The 21,086-nt window shown below is 39.3% G+C and overlaps 1 protein-coding gene and 1 long non-coding RNA gene across 3 annotated transcripts in view; one reads left to right on the top strand and one right to left on the bottom strand.

The window, feature by feature from the left end:
• Positions 1-3,634: 3,634 nt before the first annotated feature.
• Positions 3,635-21,086, bottom strand: part of LRRC8B (leucine rich repeat containing 8 VRAC subunit B) — a 49,018-nt gene continuing 31,566 nt past the window's right edge. Inside the window, exons 4-5 of one of the 2 annotated variants that reach the window (XM_050806411.1) lie at positions 16,621-18,785; positions 3,635-8,763 (exon numbers count right to left, since the gene is read on the bottom strand). In XM_050806411.1, the coding sequence (XP_050662368.1) occupies positions 8,491-8,763; positions 16,621-18,759 (2,412 nt within the window). In that variant the 5' untranslated portion in view covers positions 18,760-18,785 and the 3' untranslated portion in view covers positions 3,635-8,490. Of the gene's footprint in view, positions 8,764-16,620; positions 20,118-21,086 lie in introns of those variants that run through there. The other variant, XM_050806419.1, reaches the window with a different exon arrangement.
• Positions 8,547-18,087, top strand: LOC126964002 (uncharacterized). The gene is made up of 3 exons (XR_007729284.1): positions 8,547-8,625; positions 13,346-13,528; positions 17,986-18,087. It is a non-coding gene; the product is annotated as an uncharacterized LOC126964002 (long non-coding RNA).

Genomic DNA, 21,086 nt, shown 5'->3' with positions numbered 1-21,086 from the left:
TTTCAAAACACCAAGGTGGTTATGAGAGGATAAAGTTGATGTTTAATGTTCAGCTAAATCTCTGTAGAAACGGGCTATGCAGAACTGTAGGTTGAATATGGTTCCTCTTCTCAACAGTCATGACACCTTGGGATGGTAATAATTTTGAAGTCTTCTTTCTCACCTGTAAAATCAGAACAACCTACCAAATAGGGTTGTTGGCTGGATTGAGATAGCACACATGGAAAAGCTAGTAGACTGCCTGGCACACAGGAGGTGCAAAATAAAGTTGTTGTCATATATCACCTCAATACTTCTTCCTAATGTGACGCTCTCCAAACTCAAGGAGCAGGAAAGAGTTAATTATTATCTTTTCTCAATTTGAAGCCACCAGTGAGGTTCCTGATGTGCATTGTGCTGCTCTGATACCACAAGTCAAGTAAATTTTCCTCAGGCCACTTAATGCACGTTGCATCAATTTTTCACTTGGCTACTTCTTTAGGCTTTCCCTTTTCACAGAACAACTGCCAGAGAAAGACTCAATCTATTATGAAAAGGGTGGTTTGATCCACTTGAAAAACAGAACTGTTCTTTTCTCCCCTTGAGGATCTGAGAAGTTTCTCTATGCATTACTGTAGACAAGGGTGTGAATCCAACCCCCGCTCAGGGAAAGACTACAAGGAAACTCCCTTCACACAGGTGGTGTTTAGTCCCCACTAGTGGTGCAGTTTCAGAAACTCCAGAAGGGAAACCTTCCCACCTACGCCTTAATGACTGAGAAGTATTTCAAGGGAAAAAGTTTTTCCCACCACAATGGTAACTCATTGATTCCTGTTGAGAAGAAAATAGTCATGGCCATATACAAGGTACTCACATGCTAGGCTGTGCTGAACTAAGGGTAAGTGCCCTTAAACAGGTGCCTGGGGTATTAATTTACAAGGAGTAACTACATGTCATTGGAGTAATTGGAAATTTGGTGCCAGTTAACTCAGGTTTCCACATGTAATTCCTTATGTTAGCAGCCTAACAAATGAAACTTGGCCCTTCGCCCATTCAGCATATGGAATAAGTCTCTTATTTTAAATTTGAACCTGTGGCAAGAAACTATCTTCTAGAAAGAGAGAATCTTGATAACTGGGAGACATGTATTTTGGTGAGCATAAGTAAAGCATCATCCTTGGAATAACAGGTATTTCATATTCTTGAAGATGGGAGTTAGTAATAGGTGAGGCTAGGTGGGGGACAAAGAGAGTAGGATGCTTTGAAAGGGAACAAGAAGGGAGACTTAGCAGCTGACAGGCCTGCTCACAAGGCCTGGGAGGTGATTGTCAGTTGGGGATATTCAACAGAAATGCCGTGAGCTGTAAAAACTCATATTCCCTACAGCCCCTAGGCCCACTTGTCCTTCCGCTAAATTATCTTTAACTCTATCTCATTCTTGCTAGATAGAGTTTTAGTTTTGGAAAAAGGAATACAAAGATAGTTAAAAGGTTCATGATTGTTTTTTCTAACAGAACACCGGTTTTCCCATTTCTGCCAAAAACATGTTGAATAAACATTCTAAGCATGTTCTTTTAAAGGGGTACCACACTCTTACCTGCCCAGGGTGCCTGCATATTATGGTCTGATCCTGGTGCCAGGAACCATATGGGGCTTTCTATGTGCATCTCATTTGAGATAGAGTTACTGATATTAAGTGAGGGCCAATGAATCCTCAAGATCTTACCTTGGGGGCTGCATTTGATAAAGGCAAAGCAAGGCAAGGAGAAACTGAGTATAGGAGCAAGAAACTGGATGCTGTGGTTTAAGGACCGTATCAGGAAGGAGAGGCTAGGCTCCAAAACAGTAATTGCAGGGGCAGTGCTGATTCCTAACTTTGTAAATCTTTTATACCTGCAATTGTGAGGCCCACACTCCATGAGGAAGAAGGTTGGCCAAGATTTACAAATGTTGATAAACCTAAAAAGGCATTTCCACTCTACCTACAGAGTCTAGGACTGAGAAGTCACTGCTCTTGGCAAATAAGTGATTGGTAATCTGTGTAAGAGAAATTACCAGGACAGGCAGAAACTGGGACATGTGGAGAGCTGGACAGAAGTGGGTTAAGAAGTGAATAGTCAGTGAAGAAACAGGACTGACCAGAAGGTTTGGTGTTAAAGGAAAGCAGAGAGAATCTGTGATGGCTTCGCAGGTAAGTAAGATAGGCATCTTTTTCTCCAAAAGAATCTGGAGTTATATTTACCTACACGGGGGTACTAGTGGCATGCTTCTATTTGACATTTTCTCCTCTCAGCAGCAGAGGGAGGTAGAGAGTAAAAAATGATGTGGGTTGAGCCCTATAGGAATACAAAGGGATCCAAAATGGAAGGTATTTATCATAAGGAAATTGAAAATCTCACGAGATGACAGGCAGCTCTATAGAATCTCTGCTATTTAGGAGGCAGAAAGACGTAACTTGAGTCTAGGGTAAGATGAGAAAACATGGGATAAAGAGATTTGCATTTTAAAGGGACTACGCATGTGAAAGAGGCCTTTTCGGATCCTTCTTTAGCATGTTGATGTAGGATCTTATGTAAATATGGGACTTGAGTTTGAGGTCTGGCTTTGTGCATTTTGGGTAAACTGCTTTTCCCTAGACCTCAGGAATGAGGGTAACAAAGAACACCAGGTGGGAACAGAGGAGAAGGAAACAAATCATAACAAAAGTTGCAGCTCCAGAGAATGGAACCCTGCCCTCAACAGCACCGGAGTCTCTCCCTTCCAGTCAAGCCCTTTACCACTTTTTCAAAAAGCCACTTTGAAATGTGGAAGTGAATGCTGAAGCACATGAAGCCACAATTATTGCTGTGTTTAGGGGGGCATGTCACTGCCCTGCAGACTGTTAGCATATAACTTCAGCATCTCAAAGCACCTAGCAGTCCCTGAAAGGCTGCTAATGCCTGGAGGCAGGCACTCACTTCATTTCAATAGACTTCCCATTCCTGAACCACTTAAGAGATGGGGGAAGCCTTTCTTGAATGACTTACTGCATTTTCAGAGAATATGGCCAGGGAACAATTAAGTTACTTTCCTTCATAATCTGATTCAGTCTATATATATTCCATCAAAGTTCTGGCTATCAGCTTTCTAATGTGGTCCTGAAACTGTGTGCGTGTGTGTAAGAGATGGAGAGAGACTGTTTTCTATCGAAAAGTTCAAACTATCATGTACATATTGTATTCAGTAATTCAATTTTTTCTCCTTTGACTAAACCATCTCAGAATTGTCTGTCTTGCAGTTCTTTAGCTTTTGCTTACCTGGTTCACAATTCAGTGTTAATGTTAAACAGGAAATGGAGAAACAGACACCAAGAAGAAAGGAGATGAGGTGTTCTGTGAACATTGTTCCCTGAGTAATTCCAAGGAAAGATGGGCCCACTTGTGAGAGATCTACTGTCCCTCACAACCCATGTATTCTAGGATCCACGCAGCTCTTCAGGTGCTTGTTATTTTGTGGCCATGGCAGCATATTTTGAAAACTCATACCACTGTTGTAAGATTCATATGTAAATCTGAAATCTATCATTTGGTGAATAACAGTACGACGGTACAAGGAAGCATGAGAAGAGTGAGGGAATCACTTTTGGAACTTGGTTAAAATTAGTACAGTCAACTTCTTCCAGCATTTAGTGTTTTTATTTGCCATTTGTTATAAAAATTGGATCTTTATTTTACACAAAAGGTACTTTAAAAACAGTGAAGTTTACCAAAAGCTACTGAATCTGCGGCAAAGGGATTTACCACCAAAAATGCAAATTTACACGGTAAACCTGAGGGCCAAAAATATTGAACAAAATCTTCCATTTTCTAATAATTCATTACCAGAAGCAAAAACAATTGTGCACAGATAAATATGTGAAGGTTAACAAATGCTAGTTTTCACTCTTGCACTAACCAAAGAAAATGTCTCTATTCCAGATTGGCCCATTATTTCACTGAGTGAAATATTTGAAGAATTTTTTTAAAAAAATCTTCTTGTAAACGTTAATATTTAAACACAACATATACATGCATGAACACATCCATTCTAACTCTATACCCCTTTGTATTCTTAAAATTGCACCATCTCTGCTAGAAATAATGTACAACATGCAGAAGGCATTCATAATTGTTTTTCTCAGCAGTAGTGTATTATACAAGTCAAATGCAAAAGTTAAATATGAAATGAAGCTCAACTGAAAGCCATCTCAATTCAGTACTTCGGCTCATTATTCTATGTTAATGCTTTAGTGCTGATGAAATTATTCATATTAAAAATTTGAAGAGAAGGTAGCCTGTTACCAAAGGTATGCAGTAGATAGCTCCCTGTGGATACAGAAGTGATGGACAAGAAACAGAAGGAAACCAATTAAATAGGACTGCAGGTTTTCACTGCTTCAGCTTTTCACATCCAGCTGAAAAGAAATAATTGTATCGAGGGCATTCTGCAACAGTAATTAGTTTACACTATTTCAAATATATATAATGACTTCATAATCCAAACTGGAATGCAAAATAACTCCTTCCCTCTCCCACCATTCTGTCTCTGTTTCCAAAAAGAAATAAACAGATTCTGATGCAATGTACAGTTACTGAAAACAAAACAGTTACATTGTCCTGCTTTGGGTAGAGATCAGCTGTAAATACTGCAGGATGGGTAAAATAAAACTACTCAATGAGACATAATTATAGGCAATGGCTTCCTCCTAAATAAATACATGCTCAAATATCATTGCAAATCTTCTAGCATAAATATATTCTGTTAAAGTGCTGATCAAATTTAGTGCAGTAGGTGAGTGAATAAGAAAAACAACATACCTTATGTGCACAGGATGATGCTAAGAGAATGTGAAGATGGAAAGATGAAAAGAAAATTTTATTGAAAACGCAAGAAAATAATGTTAAGGCCACAGAATAATTGTTTGATTATTTTAATGGTTTTTGAACCCATCAATATTATGCAATATTTTAATTAAACATAAAATTTTAATCACAAAACACTTGAACAGAAAAAAAATTTTTTCACTATCAAACAATGTTATGCAAATACATCACTGCAGTGCACCACAGCACACCTATCGGAGCTATGCCACAGCACTGAGATACTGAGGATCTCTATTTACCCTGTTTAACATAATGTGAAGTGACATAAAATACAGTGACATACAGGAGAAAGAAATTAAGACTGGGAGTGAAGAATGAAAATATAGTATCTATGTGCCACACAGATGTACCCTGATGTAAGTTAGGAAAAGAACACTACTCCTTTACTCGAATGCTCAGAAACACTTAGGTTCTCAGATCAAGGTTGAGCATGTGATTTCTTTTAAATGTCATAACTTAGGGAATACAGCACTTCATGACTAATGAATTGAAAAACTTGCTATCCTACTATTTAATCTACAACCTCCTGCAATTTTGGGAAAAAAACCCCACTAGATATATCAAAAAATAATATTATAATTTACATACATGAAGTATGTGTGTCTGTGTGTGCATGCAAATAAAAGTAACCCATGCCATTACTACCATAAGCTATGAATTTTGTTCTGAATAACCTCCACATTTATTTTTTGGAAAATGCATATGTATTCTTGAAATCAAATGCCAACGAAAGTCTCATAATTATAATTTAACAAACTTAATTGTCTTTATTAAAATTCTGTTAAGTGAATACGAACACTTGTGAAATAAAGATCTGCTCCAACTGTACAGTAAAGGTGGTATTAACACCCTATTTTTTATGTGAAGTAGTAGCCTCATTGCTCCTTGCATCAGGGCTACCTTGTCTCAAAAGCGACCTAAACACTGGCGTATAAGGTTTAAATTAAAAGATGTAAAACCATGGCATCAAAAACAATACAGATTGCACCAATAATTATACCCTAGTGTGTGGAAAGCAGTTTATAATATTTATTATTAATCCTGCTAGTAAATTCCTCTAGAAATTTATGTAGGTGATAAGGGAAATTTAGCCAATGACTTTTGCAGTTGAACCAAACCAGTGACGAGCCATGGAGAAGTTCGTCAGGTGAATGGTAGCAAATCTGAATTTTGTTTTGAAAATTCCTCCTATAAAAGAGGGTGAGATTCTTTCATACAAATTCTAGCTAGTTATGTGGCCAAAAACGTTTAAGCACTTTTGGCATATTCATGTCCAAAACTTAATCATATACCACACTGGAATCAGTATACATGATAATTCTATTGTGAAACACTAAAATAAACATCAACTCACACTTAAAAAAAAGAAAATAACAACAAAAAACATGGATATAATTAGAATCTGTTTTCTGAAGTCCTAGAAGTTTCATCAGTTATACCTGCTTCCCTGAGAGCTGAATGTTCTGACTAAAGGCAAGTTTTGGTTAAGTCATTTATTTTTACACTGTTCCTTTCCATTCAGAATAAACAATAATGTGTGAGGCAGTGTGTTTGGTGTCCTATATTCCTTATAGCCAATATTATTCAAATTTCATTTGATTTGAATAATTCCTTTCTCTGAACTTTAGTGCAGGAGTGTGTGGCAGATGAGGGAAGCTCTATTTGCTATGCTTTAAAGACTCACTTTCATCCTTCTGGAACAAAGCAAGAGAAAACATTTACCACGCACCACAATTCCATATACACAGTACTGTTTACCTATAGTGCTTTCCCGTTTTGTGTAGGTGCAGTTAATAGATTTCTTCATAGTTATATCCAAAATGAAGAGGTGACATCATAATGCCTAGACCCTTAGGGAAAAACACATTAAAGATGTACATTTCCCAAAAATGAGTCAGTTGATTTTATTCATTAAAAAATATGCATAATAAAAGGCCAAACACAAAGCTCTTTATAAAAAGGAGCAAAATGTATTTTCCAGAAAAGTTAGATAAAGGCATGAGATGAATTTCAGTTAAATGGATCTATTTCTTTGTGGGTTTTGAGAACTCATTTTAGACACTGAATAGAGGCTGTTTTACATTATAATCACAGCTAGAGATTACGCAGATGGAGGGGAAAAAAAGTCTTTTGCTTTAACTCTTACTAAATTTCTATATTTTAAAATTAATTTCAAAACCAAATCTGTACCTCTCCCCTCTATCACAGTTTTTGTAAGTAATTAAGAATTGTACCCGTACGATTGCACAGCGACTAGGGAAGAGAGAGGTAGATGATTCGGCCACTCTCTCACAAGGAAACCCCCAAATACTTTAGGGCATTAAACACAAGGCTTTTGTTATCCAAAAGTAATTAGTTGCAGAGTACAAAAACATTTTGGAGCAGAATGTACACAAACATCAGAGTCATAAACAGCCAAAACCAAGTACACTAACAGTAAGTTCATAAAGAAATGCATAAATTCTATGTATCTTACAAAAACAATCCTCACAGATTTTGAATCCAAGATTATACAATAGAAAATATTTATATGTTTTACATTTAATATAAAAATTCTTAACAAATAAAAAAAGGCCTTGATGATAGACAAGAAGAAATTTTGGGGAATACATTAATTTTCAGGATGCCCCAGGGATAATACATCTTAAATACTCAGCTCCTGTTCTAGGCAAAGGTCAAATGCAGGCATTTTCTCAGGGTCATCATTGGTGTTGAGAAAAACCAGGTTAAGGAAGACTCAAGCAAGCTGGGAAAGGAAGTAAAAATTAAGCCAAAAACGAATTCTGCCAAGCACAATACACCCCATCTAAAAAAATTTAGGAACATAAATCAAAGACAGTGGTGAGTATACATCAAGACAATTCATATTGATGAGTTTATGTTCTTGGTGATAAATATCAAAACAGGAAGTCAGTTAAAACAAGTGTGCAAATAAGTAATGGGGACTGGGGGAAGAAGAGGAGAGAACACCTATACAATCTTGAAGGCAAACACTGCAAGGAGGAATTCAGTCATTTCATAGCTCCCAGTCCACCCTCGATGTGCATTTCTTGCAACATCTCAATAAGTTAAAGAACAATTATTCACAAACTTCAGGTTAGTGTTAACAGTTTTTACCTGGTTAATTTAGGGCTAGACACTGAGTTGCTTTAATAAGACATTTAGTTATGGTTCATCATAATAGTCACCCATTCTTCATCTCTATTAACTTAGAAAATTATACTTCTCATTTAAAGCCCTGGAGCATTATTTTATTTTTATTTATTTATTTTTTTTGAGACAGAGTCTTGCTGTGTTACCCAGGCTGGTGTACAGTGGCACAATCTTGGCTCACTGCAACCTCCACCTCCCTGGTTCAAGCAATTCCCCTGCCTCAGCCTCCCAAGTAGCTGGGATTACAGGTGCATGCCACCATGCCCGGCTAATTTTTTTTGTATTTTTAGCAGAGATGGGGTTTCACCAGGTTGGCCAGACTGGTCTCAAACTCCTGTCCTCAAGCAATCTGCCCATCTTGGCCTCCCAAAGTGCTGGGATTAGAGGCGTGAGCCACCACGCCCAGCCGAGCATACTTTTAAAAATGATTTTGAAACATGGGTCTCTTTTCTTTAAGTCAACATTTGTCTAAGCACGTCTGTAAACGTTCTGTTACAGGGAGAGGAAGAGTATTGAGCAAGTTCTCCTCAACAATCAGACAGCTCCGTTTTAGGGACTGACATCCTTCCAGTTCAGGAGGAAGTGTTTCCAGGTAATTACCAATGAGCTCCAGATGAGTAAGGTTGGACAGCTCACCCACGTGAGGGGACAAATTCATCAAGCTATTTTTCCCCAAAAGTAAACATTGCAGCTTTTTGCACTGAAACAGCCCATCTGGTAGCATCTCAATCTAGAAAGGGAAGAAAAAAGAAATTGGTAAAATAGATTTTTGGTGTTTTATGATAAGACATTTACCTTTTGCCCAAAAACACATTTCTGGAGGTTTATAAGTGATGTAGACCACAATGATGATAAATTTGAAGCAGATGAAAAGATAGAGGGAAAATAAAGACAGGAGTACAGCGAGGAGTGAGGACTGTGGCTACCTTGGACACCTACATCCTTGCTGTATATGGGTGGGCAAAAAGTTTGGTTTTAAACACTCTAACAAGCAATTCTTAAAGAAAATGTAGTTATACACACATTGTCGTTAAGATAAAAAACCAACCAGTAAGAAGAATAATAATTACTCTTGAGTCCTGGATCAGAAATAAATCACCCTCAAGAGTCTTCATAAAACATTTACTGTGTAATGTAATGAATAATACCCTTAAAAACATCCTAAGATCCTGAGAGCAGCCTGAAAACTTTATTCTCTGTTTTAAAAAAGCCTACAGAAGCAGAAGCAAAAAAACATGATTATATATACATGCACATTTCATTCCCCTCTACATACACATACACCTGAATATTTACTCTTGTTCCTTCCCTCTGGCATGGTTTCAATTAAATAATTTATAATACAGAGATAATTTTAAATATAATACATATTATGCAAATTAGGTTAACTCCTAAAGCTGCTCACGTTGACTGCTCCCCTATATGGTAGATAGGTTGTATGTCGATTTCTAAGGGAGCCACAGTACATACAAGAAATAGGGTTTATTGAGGAAAGACCTCCAGAGAAGAAGTTGAGCACATACACAATCCCTTCAACCCATCACTTCACTGAGGGGTAAGTCTGGCCTCAGCATAGATAGACTGCACATACCACCGCCCCCCACCCCCATAATACTTTACATATTGGCTGGGGACAGGGGCCACCTACAAAACTATGAAATAATGTAGGTTCCTTGGTTCAAAAACTGGCTTTGTTAGAAACAGGGATAAAAAGGGCACTCAGGGACTTGGCCTATATCCTCTGATGGGCTAATGCAGACCTGATGGGAGACAAGTTTCTAGGGCCATCCAGAACTGTCTCTCCTCAAAAGGATAAATAGCTTTTATATAAGCTAAAAAATGACCAAATTCCATAAAAAATGTTAATGATGTTGTAAACTCCATTCTCCAACATCACCCCTCCCTCTAACACACATTCAGTGCTGTATATCCTTAAAAATAAATCTAATTACTGTCACTGCTAAGAACAACATTCCATATAGATCGTCACTGTACACTAAAATATTAGATATAAACAAAGGGAAAAATATCTACCCTTTACTTTCATTTCCTTTCCAAGAGCAATGCAAACCCAACATATGCAGACCTATATTGAGAGATGAGGCAGAGAGATGAGAAGAAATGCAACCTCTTTCTAAGGCAAGCCCTTCTGCACAGAGGCACCTGCAGCTCAGAAGTAGGGTCAGTGATGTCCAAGTGGAGAAAAAATCAGTCCTTTACAGTGTGCATTATTAAGAGTGCTTGTTGGTGCCTATGAAATGACTCAGGCAAACTGGCTAAAAAAGAAATTAGGCTTGGCTCATTTATATTCAGTGAGCACGTGCTGAGTGCCTTCTGATGTGCCAGGTTCCCAGCTAGCTGCTGGGATAAAGTACTGAGTTAGAAAGACTGCCTTTGAAAACTAGCCTAATAATGCAGGTCACCATTGACATCTCAGCCTCAGCATTGTTGACATTCTGGGTGGAAAAATTCTTGCTGTGGGGCTGTCCTGTGCAGTGTAGGATGTTTAGCAGCATCCTCAGCCTCTACCCACCAGTTGCCAGTGACACTCCCCTTCCCGGTTGTGACAACTAAAAATGTTTCCAGACAAATGTCTCTTGGGAGGCAAAATCATTCCCAGTTGAGAAGCACTAGTCTCACGGAAGAGAGAAACATTAAACAATTACACAATTGTCTGTAATGAGTGGTATGAAGAAAAGTACCCTAACCTGAACTGCATTAGGGAATTCCATATTTCCCTTCTTCAGTCAGCTTCAGATTCCCAGCAAGAACCTCCTTTAACTGGACTGATTTCCTACTGGGTGATTACCCTGAAGCCATTGCCCTCACTCTCTTGTCTGGTTATCAGCACTACCACATTCCCACCAGTCTCCTTTCAAATCTCTACATCTGTGATTTCAGTGGACTTCTCAGGCTCCAGCAGAGGAAAGGGATTTCCCAAGGCAGTGGGAGTGAGCCTCAGGGCCAGTCCCTTAGCATTGCTGCTGTGAATGTGAGTCAAGAGCTGCGCTGGCGAAACTCCTCCTATGTGCAAGGGTCCATCTCCAGGGCTTTCTCTCCAGCTCTCTGCCCAACTAAGGCACAGGATCTTACCTCACCTACTCTCATTCAATTTTTCTAAATGAGCCTGGAGAGTTTTGTTAAAGACTCAAGACTTTCCTTCAACTCAGCAATTGTATCCTGAAAAATCTACTTATAGTTTTAAAAATAGTTTGCCTTGAAGCTTACAAGAACTCCAATTTTGCCTGGGTCAACAAATTTTATAAAAACAAATTTTATAAAAAATGTTGGAAAACAATTACTGAAAACTAATTTATTTAGCATGCCCTTTCTTAGACTGTATGACACATGAGCCAGAGAGCAAAATATTACCTTAATGGATCACTGATTTCTTCTAAAAAACCAATGAGAAAGCTTACAGGCTATTATGGGGATGACATACTTCAACAACAAAATGGTTTTATGGAATAAACTATAATATATAATACACACCTACATAAACTATATAATAAACTACAAAATAGATGACAACAACAAAAACTAATGGCTATGTAATCTCTCTACATCCTAGAATTCTCTGACAACCAAATGTCTTCAGCAAAATGAACTGAAGTCCCCGAGAACAGGATGCTTTTCTTTTACATCTATGGCTGACATTGTAAATTAAATACCCCCGCTTTTTCCCAGAGGCTGGGATCTTACTTTAGAATCCTTCTCAATACCAGATTTCCTTTTTTTTTCCTGGCCAATGACACATGCTATCTTGGGAAATGCTTACCAAACCCTAAAGTCCAATCATTTCAAGAAACACAGCTGAATATTTCTAAGTAGTGATGCCAAAAACAACAAAACTCAGTGTCACACAGATGATCTTCAGAAGGAATTTCTACATTATTCATCTTCTGGCTAGAAGTCTTCAAACTAATGTAAGAAAAAAAAAAAAAAAAGCACAAATGTGGAAGTAAGAAGACCTAGCTGTAAACTGGACTGGTCTAAGATTTCAGCAAACCTAGTTCAAAGCCTTGTGCTTCTCTCCATTACAATCAATGCCACCATAATCCAATTACTCTTTGGCACTGCGATAGGGATGGATCTTGGCCTCCAATTCTCCCACCTTCCACGCCCACCCGCACATACTGTTCCCCATGTAAAATCACTTGGATTGATCCAACGAGACATAGGAGAAGAACAGTAGAGTAGAAATCAGAATGTTTGGGTTCCATCCTAGCCCCCTTGCCAGGAAACTTCAGACCTCAGGTGAACTGCTCTGAGCATCAGTAAAATAAGGGAAGTGGACTAGAGTAGGGGCTGGCAAAGTTTTTCTCCAAAGGACCAGAAGAATAAGTATTTTAGGCTTTCTGGGCCAAGAGGCAAAACTGAAAATATTATGTAGGTCCTTATATAATAGAAAAAAAATTCCATACATTTTTAAGTGATGAAATTCAAAATATAACAATTGAATATCATTTTGTTGTAATACAGGCCCCCTAATAAGAAGAATGGAATCTATTTGTGAAAATTGAAATTTGAATTTCATATAATTTTCATGGGTCACAAAATATTCTTTTGATTTTCTTCCCCCAACCATCTAAAAATGTAAAAACCAATCCTAGCCTGGGCTGTATAAAAACAGGCAGTGGGTAGACCTGACCCCCAGGCTGCAGTCTGCGGATTCAGTGTTCCTTTCAGGTATGAGAGTCTTTGTCTCTTGTTTTAAATCTGGATTCCTACTTCTAAATCGTAACTGATTCAGCCTTTCCATGGGGTTTTGTTTCTTGGCTGTCCTCTCACAAGCCTTTCATATGCTACAATCAGAGCCTCCTTTGAAGGTACCAGTTCAGGCTAACTAGCACTTTCAAGCTCAAGTCTTACCCTAGTCACTATCCAATGAATCAAACATGAATTTGACCAGGAGATTTCCAGGCACTCTCCATTCTGACCCACCTTACTAAATGGTCTCATCTCTTTGTACATCTGGGCACGCTTATTTCAGTCCTCTGTGGATGACCTCTATTTTTTAACACTTCCCTAATCCAGTGTTCTAGGGTATGCTTCACAGAACACAAGAGTCACTCTATAAAAAAAGCGTCTTGCTCAAACACATTTGGCAAATATTGCATACCATCTCTCGTTGGAGAAGCACAACGCATATTCATATGTTAAAGGCTCTCCCGCTCAGTGAATATCTGCCACCCAGGGACTGCCGAATACCTTCCCATATCGAGGTAATTCCCTACCTTATGAGTCTTGGTAGGTAGTAGAGCTCACTTCCTACTAGAGAAACTACCACCACCAGATTCTTGTGTTCTCAGCTCTCTTACAGCCACAATGTGGGCATTCATTAGCTGTGCCAATCAGCTGCTCAGACTCGGACTTTGAATTGGGGCTAACATCACAAAGAAGTCGAAGCCACGAAGAATCTATTCTGTGGAAGGCCCAGGGTCACAAGAGCAGCAACATCAAGTTTTCAGGAACAGAACCAGTGCTCTGAGCCGGTAAGGTCCTCGGAAGTGTATCCTCACCATTGTGCTTTTCCGCTATGATTCTAGCTACAGTCCTCACTGCTGTCTTACTTTGTGCCTGTTTTCCAAGCTTACTTTTGCAGTCTTTTCAGTGGTAATATGAGATACCTAATATCCTTTCAACTAACGTCTTTTCTGCTTATGAGGTAGTATTTGTTGCCTCCATCTATAAACCTGATACACTGCCCAAGTCTTGAGATCAGACGTTTAAAATGCATGTTATAGGAATCTTTATCAACTGCCATTCCACATGGATTAATTGGCTTGAATTTCTGAGTATATGCATATCTAACTATGTATGCAGCCAGTGTGATATTTTCTTTTTTTCCTTTTTTGAGATGGAGTCTTGCTCCGTTGCCCAGGCTGGAGTGCAGTGGCGTAATCTCGGCTCACTGCAACTTCTGCCTCCCGGGTTCAAGCGATTCTTCTGCCTCAGGCTCCTGAGCAGCTGAGACTACAGGCACGTGCCACCATGCCCGGCTAATTTTTTTATTTTTAATAGAGATGGGGTTTCACCATATTGGCCAGGCTGGCCTCGAACTCCTGACCTCATAGTTCAATATTTTGGTCTAACTCAGAATCATGAGACTCTCAAGGTTGGAAATAATCTTGAAATTCGTTAAATCCCCACATGAAACATGAATTCCTGATGCCCTTTAACAACCCTCCTGCTGAGTATCTGGCAGTCCCTGTCTGGAGAGTTTTATTAATAAGAAAATGACTTTTCCCTCCTCAAATGCTCATTCAATCTTTGGATGCTTATGGGAAAGATGAGAAATCTTTCCCTGCTGGCCCTAGTTCTCTCCATTTGCCCTAAGTTCTAACACTGTAGTTATTCCCAGCAAGTTTTACTCTGCATGTAAATTTTTCAAATATCTGAAGACCAATATTGTGGACGATTCTCCCTTCCCACCTGTACTTCCCATCATGAGGCTAAAGTATTCCATCAGGGTTTTCATCTTCCTGGTGGCTGTCCTCTGATGAGTTTTAGTTTATTTATATTGTTGTTACATAGTGTCTGCACAGTGTTTCTTTGACTCTAAGTTCACCTAAGATGTCATGTTCATCATTTTGGCTCCAAAGATGCTCAGCAACTACTTTTTTCTCAGATTTCTGGGACAACCCACTCAAAAAGATACCATTCTATTTTGGTTATAAAGTATTTTCAGCATAAGACTTTTCTTGTGGTACAAAGTATCCTTTCTTATTCAAGAAAGCATGTGTCTGATATTCACACTTATTCTTCAGATATTGTCCAGGATTCCATTCCATAAACTTGTGTCAAAAGTACTAAGGGTCTTAAGGTTTCTTTATTACATTAACTCGGTGAAAACATTCACCTACTCATACATTTAAATAATGCATGGCCAGCTAACACCTGAATAAGCTGCAACTTTCAAAAATCCATTTTTGAAAGTGATTTAACTGTCTGTAACTGCTTAGTGGAACCAATGCCTTTAAAAATATTATTTATATTTTTATTAAAATTTAACAATAAAAAAATGTGAGCAAAATATTAATATTAATTATGTGCCTAATTAAATGGCATTGATATACTTCTAGACCTGTGATTTTCAGAGTGCAGTCACTAGGCCAGCATCATCAGCTCCACCTGGGGACGTTTTAGAAATGCAGACTCTTGGGTCTTAGATCCGGCCTGCTGAATTGGAAACCCTGGGAGCGGGGCTCAGGAATCTGTGTTTCAGCAAGCCCTTTCTGTTGCACACTGTTAATCTAGGTCAATCCTAATGCAGTTTTAAAATCTCACAAACTTTTAAGATCTGAAGATGTCTCATTTGTCTAACAATGGACTCGCTCCTTTTATATATGAATAAAGTCAGAGAGTTCTAAAAATCAGCATGAATTTTGCTCTCACCCCCAATTTTCTGGTATTTCTCTAACACCCATGGTTTTCAAAAATAATGTATAATTAATATGTTTATTAGCCAACACGATGCTCATAACTATATTTACCATGACATATGAACTACAAAAAGTCTAAAAGATAATAGATTTTCTTTTTCTTTTCTTTCTTTTTTTTTGAGACAGAGTCTCGCTCTGTCACTAGGCTTGAGTGCAGTGGCGGAATCTCAGCTCACTGCAACCTCTGCCTCCCGGGTTCAAGCGATTCTCCTGCCTCAGGCTCCTGAGTAGCTGGGACTTCAGGCACCCGCCACCACGCCCAGCTAATTTTTGGATAATATATTTTGAAGAGTGGTGGAACAGCTGTACCCATTTTCAAGTAGAGGAATGTCAGTTTCATCCCTTGGTAGATTTGATTTCTGACCAGGTTTTCCCTCTTTCTTCCAAAATGGACATTAGCCTCACTCTCTTACCTTTAGACTACCATGAATTTTTACTTTTTCCTCCTCCTCCATATCTTAACCTAGGAAACTACTCATTTATTTTGTTTTTTCATGTTTTGGTAAAGTTAAGTTTTCCTTAACTTGGCTTTACTATTGCAAATTATGGTTCATTCTAAAGTATGGATCCTGGAAAAAGCTTCTAAGAAGCCATAGTGTTGCATTATGGAGGCAGGCCTTTCATTTTGAATCATCTTTCTAGACATGCATGCAGATTTCAAATCTTTTTCACAACGTCACAAAAAGGATTTATGAATAATTCATAATCCCAGCATTTTAAAATAAGAAGTTATTTTATTATGACAGATTTGGAAAGCGGAAAAGTTTTACCAAACTCCCTAAATACCTAAAACCTTCATAAAACAAAAAGTAAGCTCTACCATAACGAATTAAATAGTTTAAAATATTTTGTGATGTTTATGTAAAAAATTGGGGGAAAAAAAAACACAGAGAAAAACATTTGCTGAGCAACTATTATGTGCCAGGAATTGTGCCAAATGCTTATATGTTTTTTCATAAAATCTCCATGACGACTTGTAAGTTAGATTAAAAATGGATGCTCAGTGTTTTGGTAATTTATACAAGATCAGATTGGGCTTGGCTTGAGAACACATAGCATGATTTGAAGTGTGTTTGCTTGCCCTATGTAACACACTACAAGTGCGGCAGATACTGAACAAAAGAAGGAATGGATTTACTTACATTGTTGTTGGTCACAGCAAAGTACTGCAAATTGCTCAGATACTGGATTTCTTCTGGAATGAAGGTCAAGTGGTTATAGCTTAGATCCAAATAATGTAGTTTGGTGCATAGGAAAAGCTGCAAGGGCAGATTCTCAATATTATTATGGTCCAAAGAGAGCTGCTCGAGGTTAGATAATGCCCCAATCTGTGCAGGAATATAAGCAATGTTATTGTGCCATAACTTTAAGCAGGAAAGATTCTGAAGATGCTGAAAGCTAATGATCTCTTCCACAGTTTTAAGGTTGTTTTCCCTTAGGTCTAACTCATGCAAATTATTCAGGCTGAAAATGGAGTGTGGAATGCGTTCCAGGTCACAGCTGATCAGTTCTAGGCTTTTCAGATTGACCATCTTTTTCAAGTTGTTCAACACAACCAGTTTGCTTCCCTCATTATCAAGGGACAGTTTCTGCAGTGAAGGCAGGAGGTCTGTAACAACCTGTGGGATCCGGGAGAGGCTGCTCTTCAAGTAGAGGGTCCTCAGATTTTTTAAGTCCTGAAAGCCCTCCAACTGCATAGTACTCAACTGTTCAGGGAGAACACAGCCTGAAAGATAAAGTTCCTTGAGATTCTTGAGGTGAAATACCCAGCGTGGGATTTTTCCCATTTCAGTAAATTTCAGGCGGAGGATTTTTAAATTCTCCTCTAGAAAGGCCAGTGCAGGATGGTCTACGACCAGAGATGAATGGTACACACGAAGCTCCTTGAGGTTGACCAGCTGTGAGACTGCAGAGGGCAGCTTCACCTCTGGGATAAGCTCCAGGCTTAGCACTTCCATTTCAGTTAACTCAAAGACATTGTCTGGAAGACCATTGAGCATAAAAAGATGCAGCTCTATCTTGTCCTGGGCATTTTTCACAAGCTTACTTTTCAGTTTCTCAACTGTCCATTCATTATTGAGGTTGATCTGTTTCAGTTTGTTCTCACTGACCTCTGACAGGAATATGGAGAAGCGTTTGGAATAAAGAGGATCATACTGATCAGCCAGATGAAGGATGAAGGCAAAGTCATTCTTGACATCAGGGATGTCACTGTAGTTGCTTTTTTCTCTTAATGCCTCAAAGGAATATTGCTTCAGGGAACTCCTCAGCATCCACCACAGGCTGTAGGAAGAGGTCAGACCGTAAAGTATAACCAAAATGACATAAAATGAAGCCAGGACCTTAAAGATTTCTGCCAAGGAATAGACACACTGGTAGCGCTTGTATCCTGTAAAAGCCTGCACATCAACTGAACAGTCGATTTCAAGAGTGATGTAGGTTAAAAAATATGGAACATAAGTTATGATAAGCACAAACAAAATGACTTTGACTATTATCTGTTTCAGATATACTCTATAAATGATGTCCTTCTGCTCCACGTGCATGCGGAATCTTCTCACTTTTTCAAAGATGGCTTTGGCCTGTTCACCCTCCTTCTTGTCCAGGACACTGGAAGTTGGGCTTTCTATGCCAGCTGACTCCAAACCTGGCTGCGGGTAGGGCAATGACTGTTTGCTAGAATCTATGTCAGCTGAACACCCTGAGGACGAAAGCAGAATCTTGGACTTGGAGAGTTTCAGAGGCCTCACTGACTGCTCGGCCACTGTTTCTGACAGGGCGCGGGTGGTCCATGGAGAATCGAAGCATTTGTGAAGGATGGCCACAAAATGCTCGAGCCTGGAACTGGTACTGGGGTAGTGAAGCCAAAAGTTGCTACAGGCTGCAAAGATGAGCGTGTGCAAGAGCACCAGGTAGGGGAAAAACTTTGCAAACCAATGGAGCTGTTTCTCGTAACAGACGGCATCGATATAGGAGTACTGCTGTCGGTGGAGGTCATTCTGGATTCGGAGGGGGAGTGGAAGCGGTGTCCCAGGATTAGAGGATGTGTTCATGCTGGCTTTCAGGATGTCCCAAGGCACGGCACAGTGATTGTCAAATTCCACTTTGCATGGAAGACAGCACAGAACCCTGCTCTGCGTCAGCTGGAGAGCTCCGGCCAGCACGGCCACCAGCAGCATGATCAGTGTGATGTAATACCAGAAGACGTCCCACCATGGTTTTAAGATGTGATAAGATGACTGGGCATCTGCTAAGCATTTTAGCTCAGTTAGTGTAATCATGACTTTCCCTTGTAGGAGGACAGAAACTGGAAGAGGAAAATAAACACTACTGAAGCAAGTACTCAAATAAGCATTTCACTCTAATGCTCATACACACATGCCCTCCTTCCCAAGCAGGATTTAGCTCTGGGGTCAAACCTAAAAGGGAGAGCTGATCAAGGGGCACATAAGTCTTCTGGTTTCATTTGAAACCATAGGCCATCCAACTTTGAGCCATAGTCTCTTAGATGGGGGACCGTTTAGTGATAGTGACTAGAAAGAAATTTAGGGGGAGCTCTTGAGGTAATTATCTCATTACGTCTTGGATCTCAACTCCAGGCTAGGCTACTAAAAACCAGGAGTCAATCTGTCTTCAACTGACATTTGAAAAACTTGTTCCTATGCTCCTTCCTCCCTTCCTCACCCCCCGCTCTTTCTCTCTCTCTTTCTTTCTTTATTTGACAGGGTCTCACAGGCCTTAGACTCTTGGCCTCAAGTGATCTTCCCTGCTTGGCCTCTGAAAGTGCTGGAATTACAACTATGAGCCACCACAGCCAGCCACCTAATTTCCAATGGTCACATTGCACCTTCCAAAATGTCTGAGTAAGCTCCTTTCCACACCTTCTCCCATGTCTGAAGCATCACTTATAGCCCGAAAGTTGTTTTAGTCACCACAAGGAGCCTCTTTTAAGCAAGCTCTGCTTTGTAAAATTACCCCTTAGGCTTAGAGGGGTCTACAATTCTATGCCCAAAACAACCTGTCACTGAATGTATTATATCTCCTTTCCACACAAGCTTTCACTTTGTAATTTAAGTACGTGAGTATTAAAAAACTTTGAGTATTTAAAACTTGGGAAGTATTTAAAAGTTATGGCTTAAAAAAGAATAAGGAAGAAAAGCTCTGCTAGAATACTCGATCACGGGGACTCCCTCTCATGTTTAATGTTGTGATGGCAAAGTACTAAAAAGATAAACGAATAAGGTATATTCCATTATTAAATTATTTTTGACTTCAGGAAAACAAGATTATCTTGTATTTTCATACTGAAAAGTATTCAGACAACATTCCTGAGAATTTCTATGTTGAGTCTTACATACATCGTTTCAAAAATTGCTAATCAGTAAAATCCAGATCATCTATAAGATAACACAGAGTAAGGTAAAAGGAAATATGTGGGTCTTAGAAAATATCTGCTAAGAAAAAGAAGAAAAATAGTAATGGTAGCATGGTCCTCCCTTGCTGGTAGTCCAGCTCTAACCTATTTCCAAGGGCTTCTCCTGGATTTTCTTGAGTCTGGAGTCTTACCATCTATTCTGGGCCTGAGTTTCTCTCTAGACACCCTAGTATTAGTAGCATCCCCAAGGAATACTTTTTTTTTTTTTTTTTTTTTTTTTTTTTTTTTTTTTTTTTTTGACACGGAGTCTAGTGGCGCAATCTCAGCTCACTGAAACCTTCGCCTCCCAGGTCCAAGCAATTCTCCTGCCTCAGCCTCCTGAGCAGCTGGGACTACAGGTGCATGCCACCATGTCCGGCTAATTTTTGTGTCTTTTTAGTAGAGATGGGCTTTCACCATGTTGGCCAGGCTGGTCTCGAACTCCTGACCTTGTGATCTGCCCGCCTTGGCCTCCCAAAGAGCTGAGATTATAGGCCTGAGACACTGTGCCCAGCCAGGAAGACTTTTTTTACTCTCATTTGCCCTCTTTCTGGGGTCTGGTATCTTGCCTTGAACCTTAGAGTCCCATTACAGAGTCCCTGCTCCCTGTTAATAAGTCTCATCCTCAGCATATTCCTGACCATCTGACCCTGAACCCTACAGCTTCATGCTCTTATACCTGTTAGGGCATTCTACAATTTCTGAGTTTAATTGCTGGACTGGAGCACTACTTTCTGCTTGTGTCCTCTCTGGGCATCACATTATATTATATGGATTCACCTTCCTCCTAGGACCTACAGGTGGATTATATAACTCTTCAGGGCTTCTCTCCTTCACTCCAGCTAAGTGGGTCTATTTCTAACTCTCAACTCTTCTCATTCCGCCTCACCTCTCTGCCTTACATAATTGTGTGTCAAGGTAAGACAGAAACTAAAATGAGAGGAATATATGAGGCAAAGAGAAAGTCCTGGGCTTAGACCTCAAAATACTATAAATATGATGTGGCCAGGGGGGTGAGGGATGGTAGAAAACACTGCTGGATGAAAGAAAGAACATGTGAAAAACACTTTAGGATTTTAGTTGACATGTATGCATACTTTCAGCTAGTCATGTGATAGCTGTTATGTTGAAATATTGATTATAACTTCTGGCCATATTAATAGGTGAACCCAGATAAAGGAGCTGCAGTCCTCC

This window comes from Macaca thibetana, chromosome 1 (genome assembly GCF_024542745.1).
Source record: "Macaca thibetana thibetana isolate TM-01 chromosome 1, ASM2454274v1, whole genome shotgun sequence".
Taxonomy (NCBI): domain Eukaryota; kingdom Metazoa; phylum Chordata; class Mammalia; order Primates; family Cercopithecidae; genus Macaca; species Macaca thibetana.
This window is presented reverse-complemented; position numbering and strand designations above follow the sequence as displayed.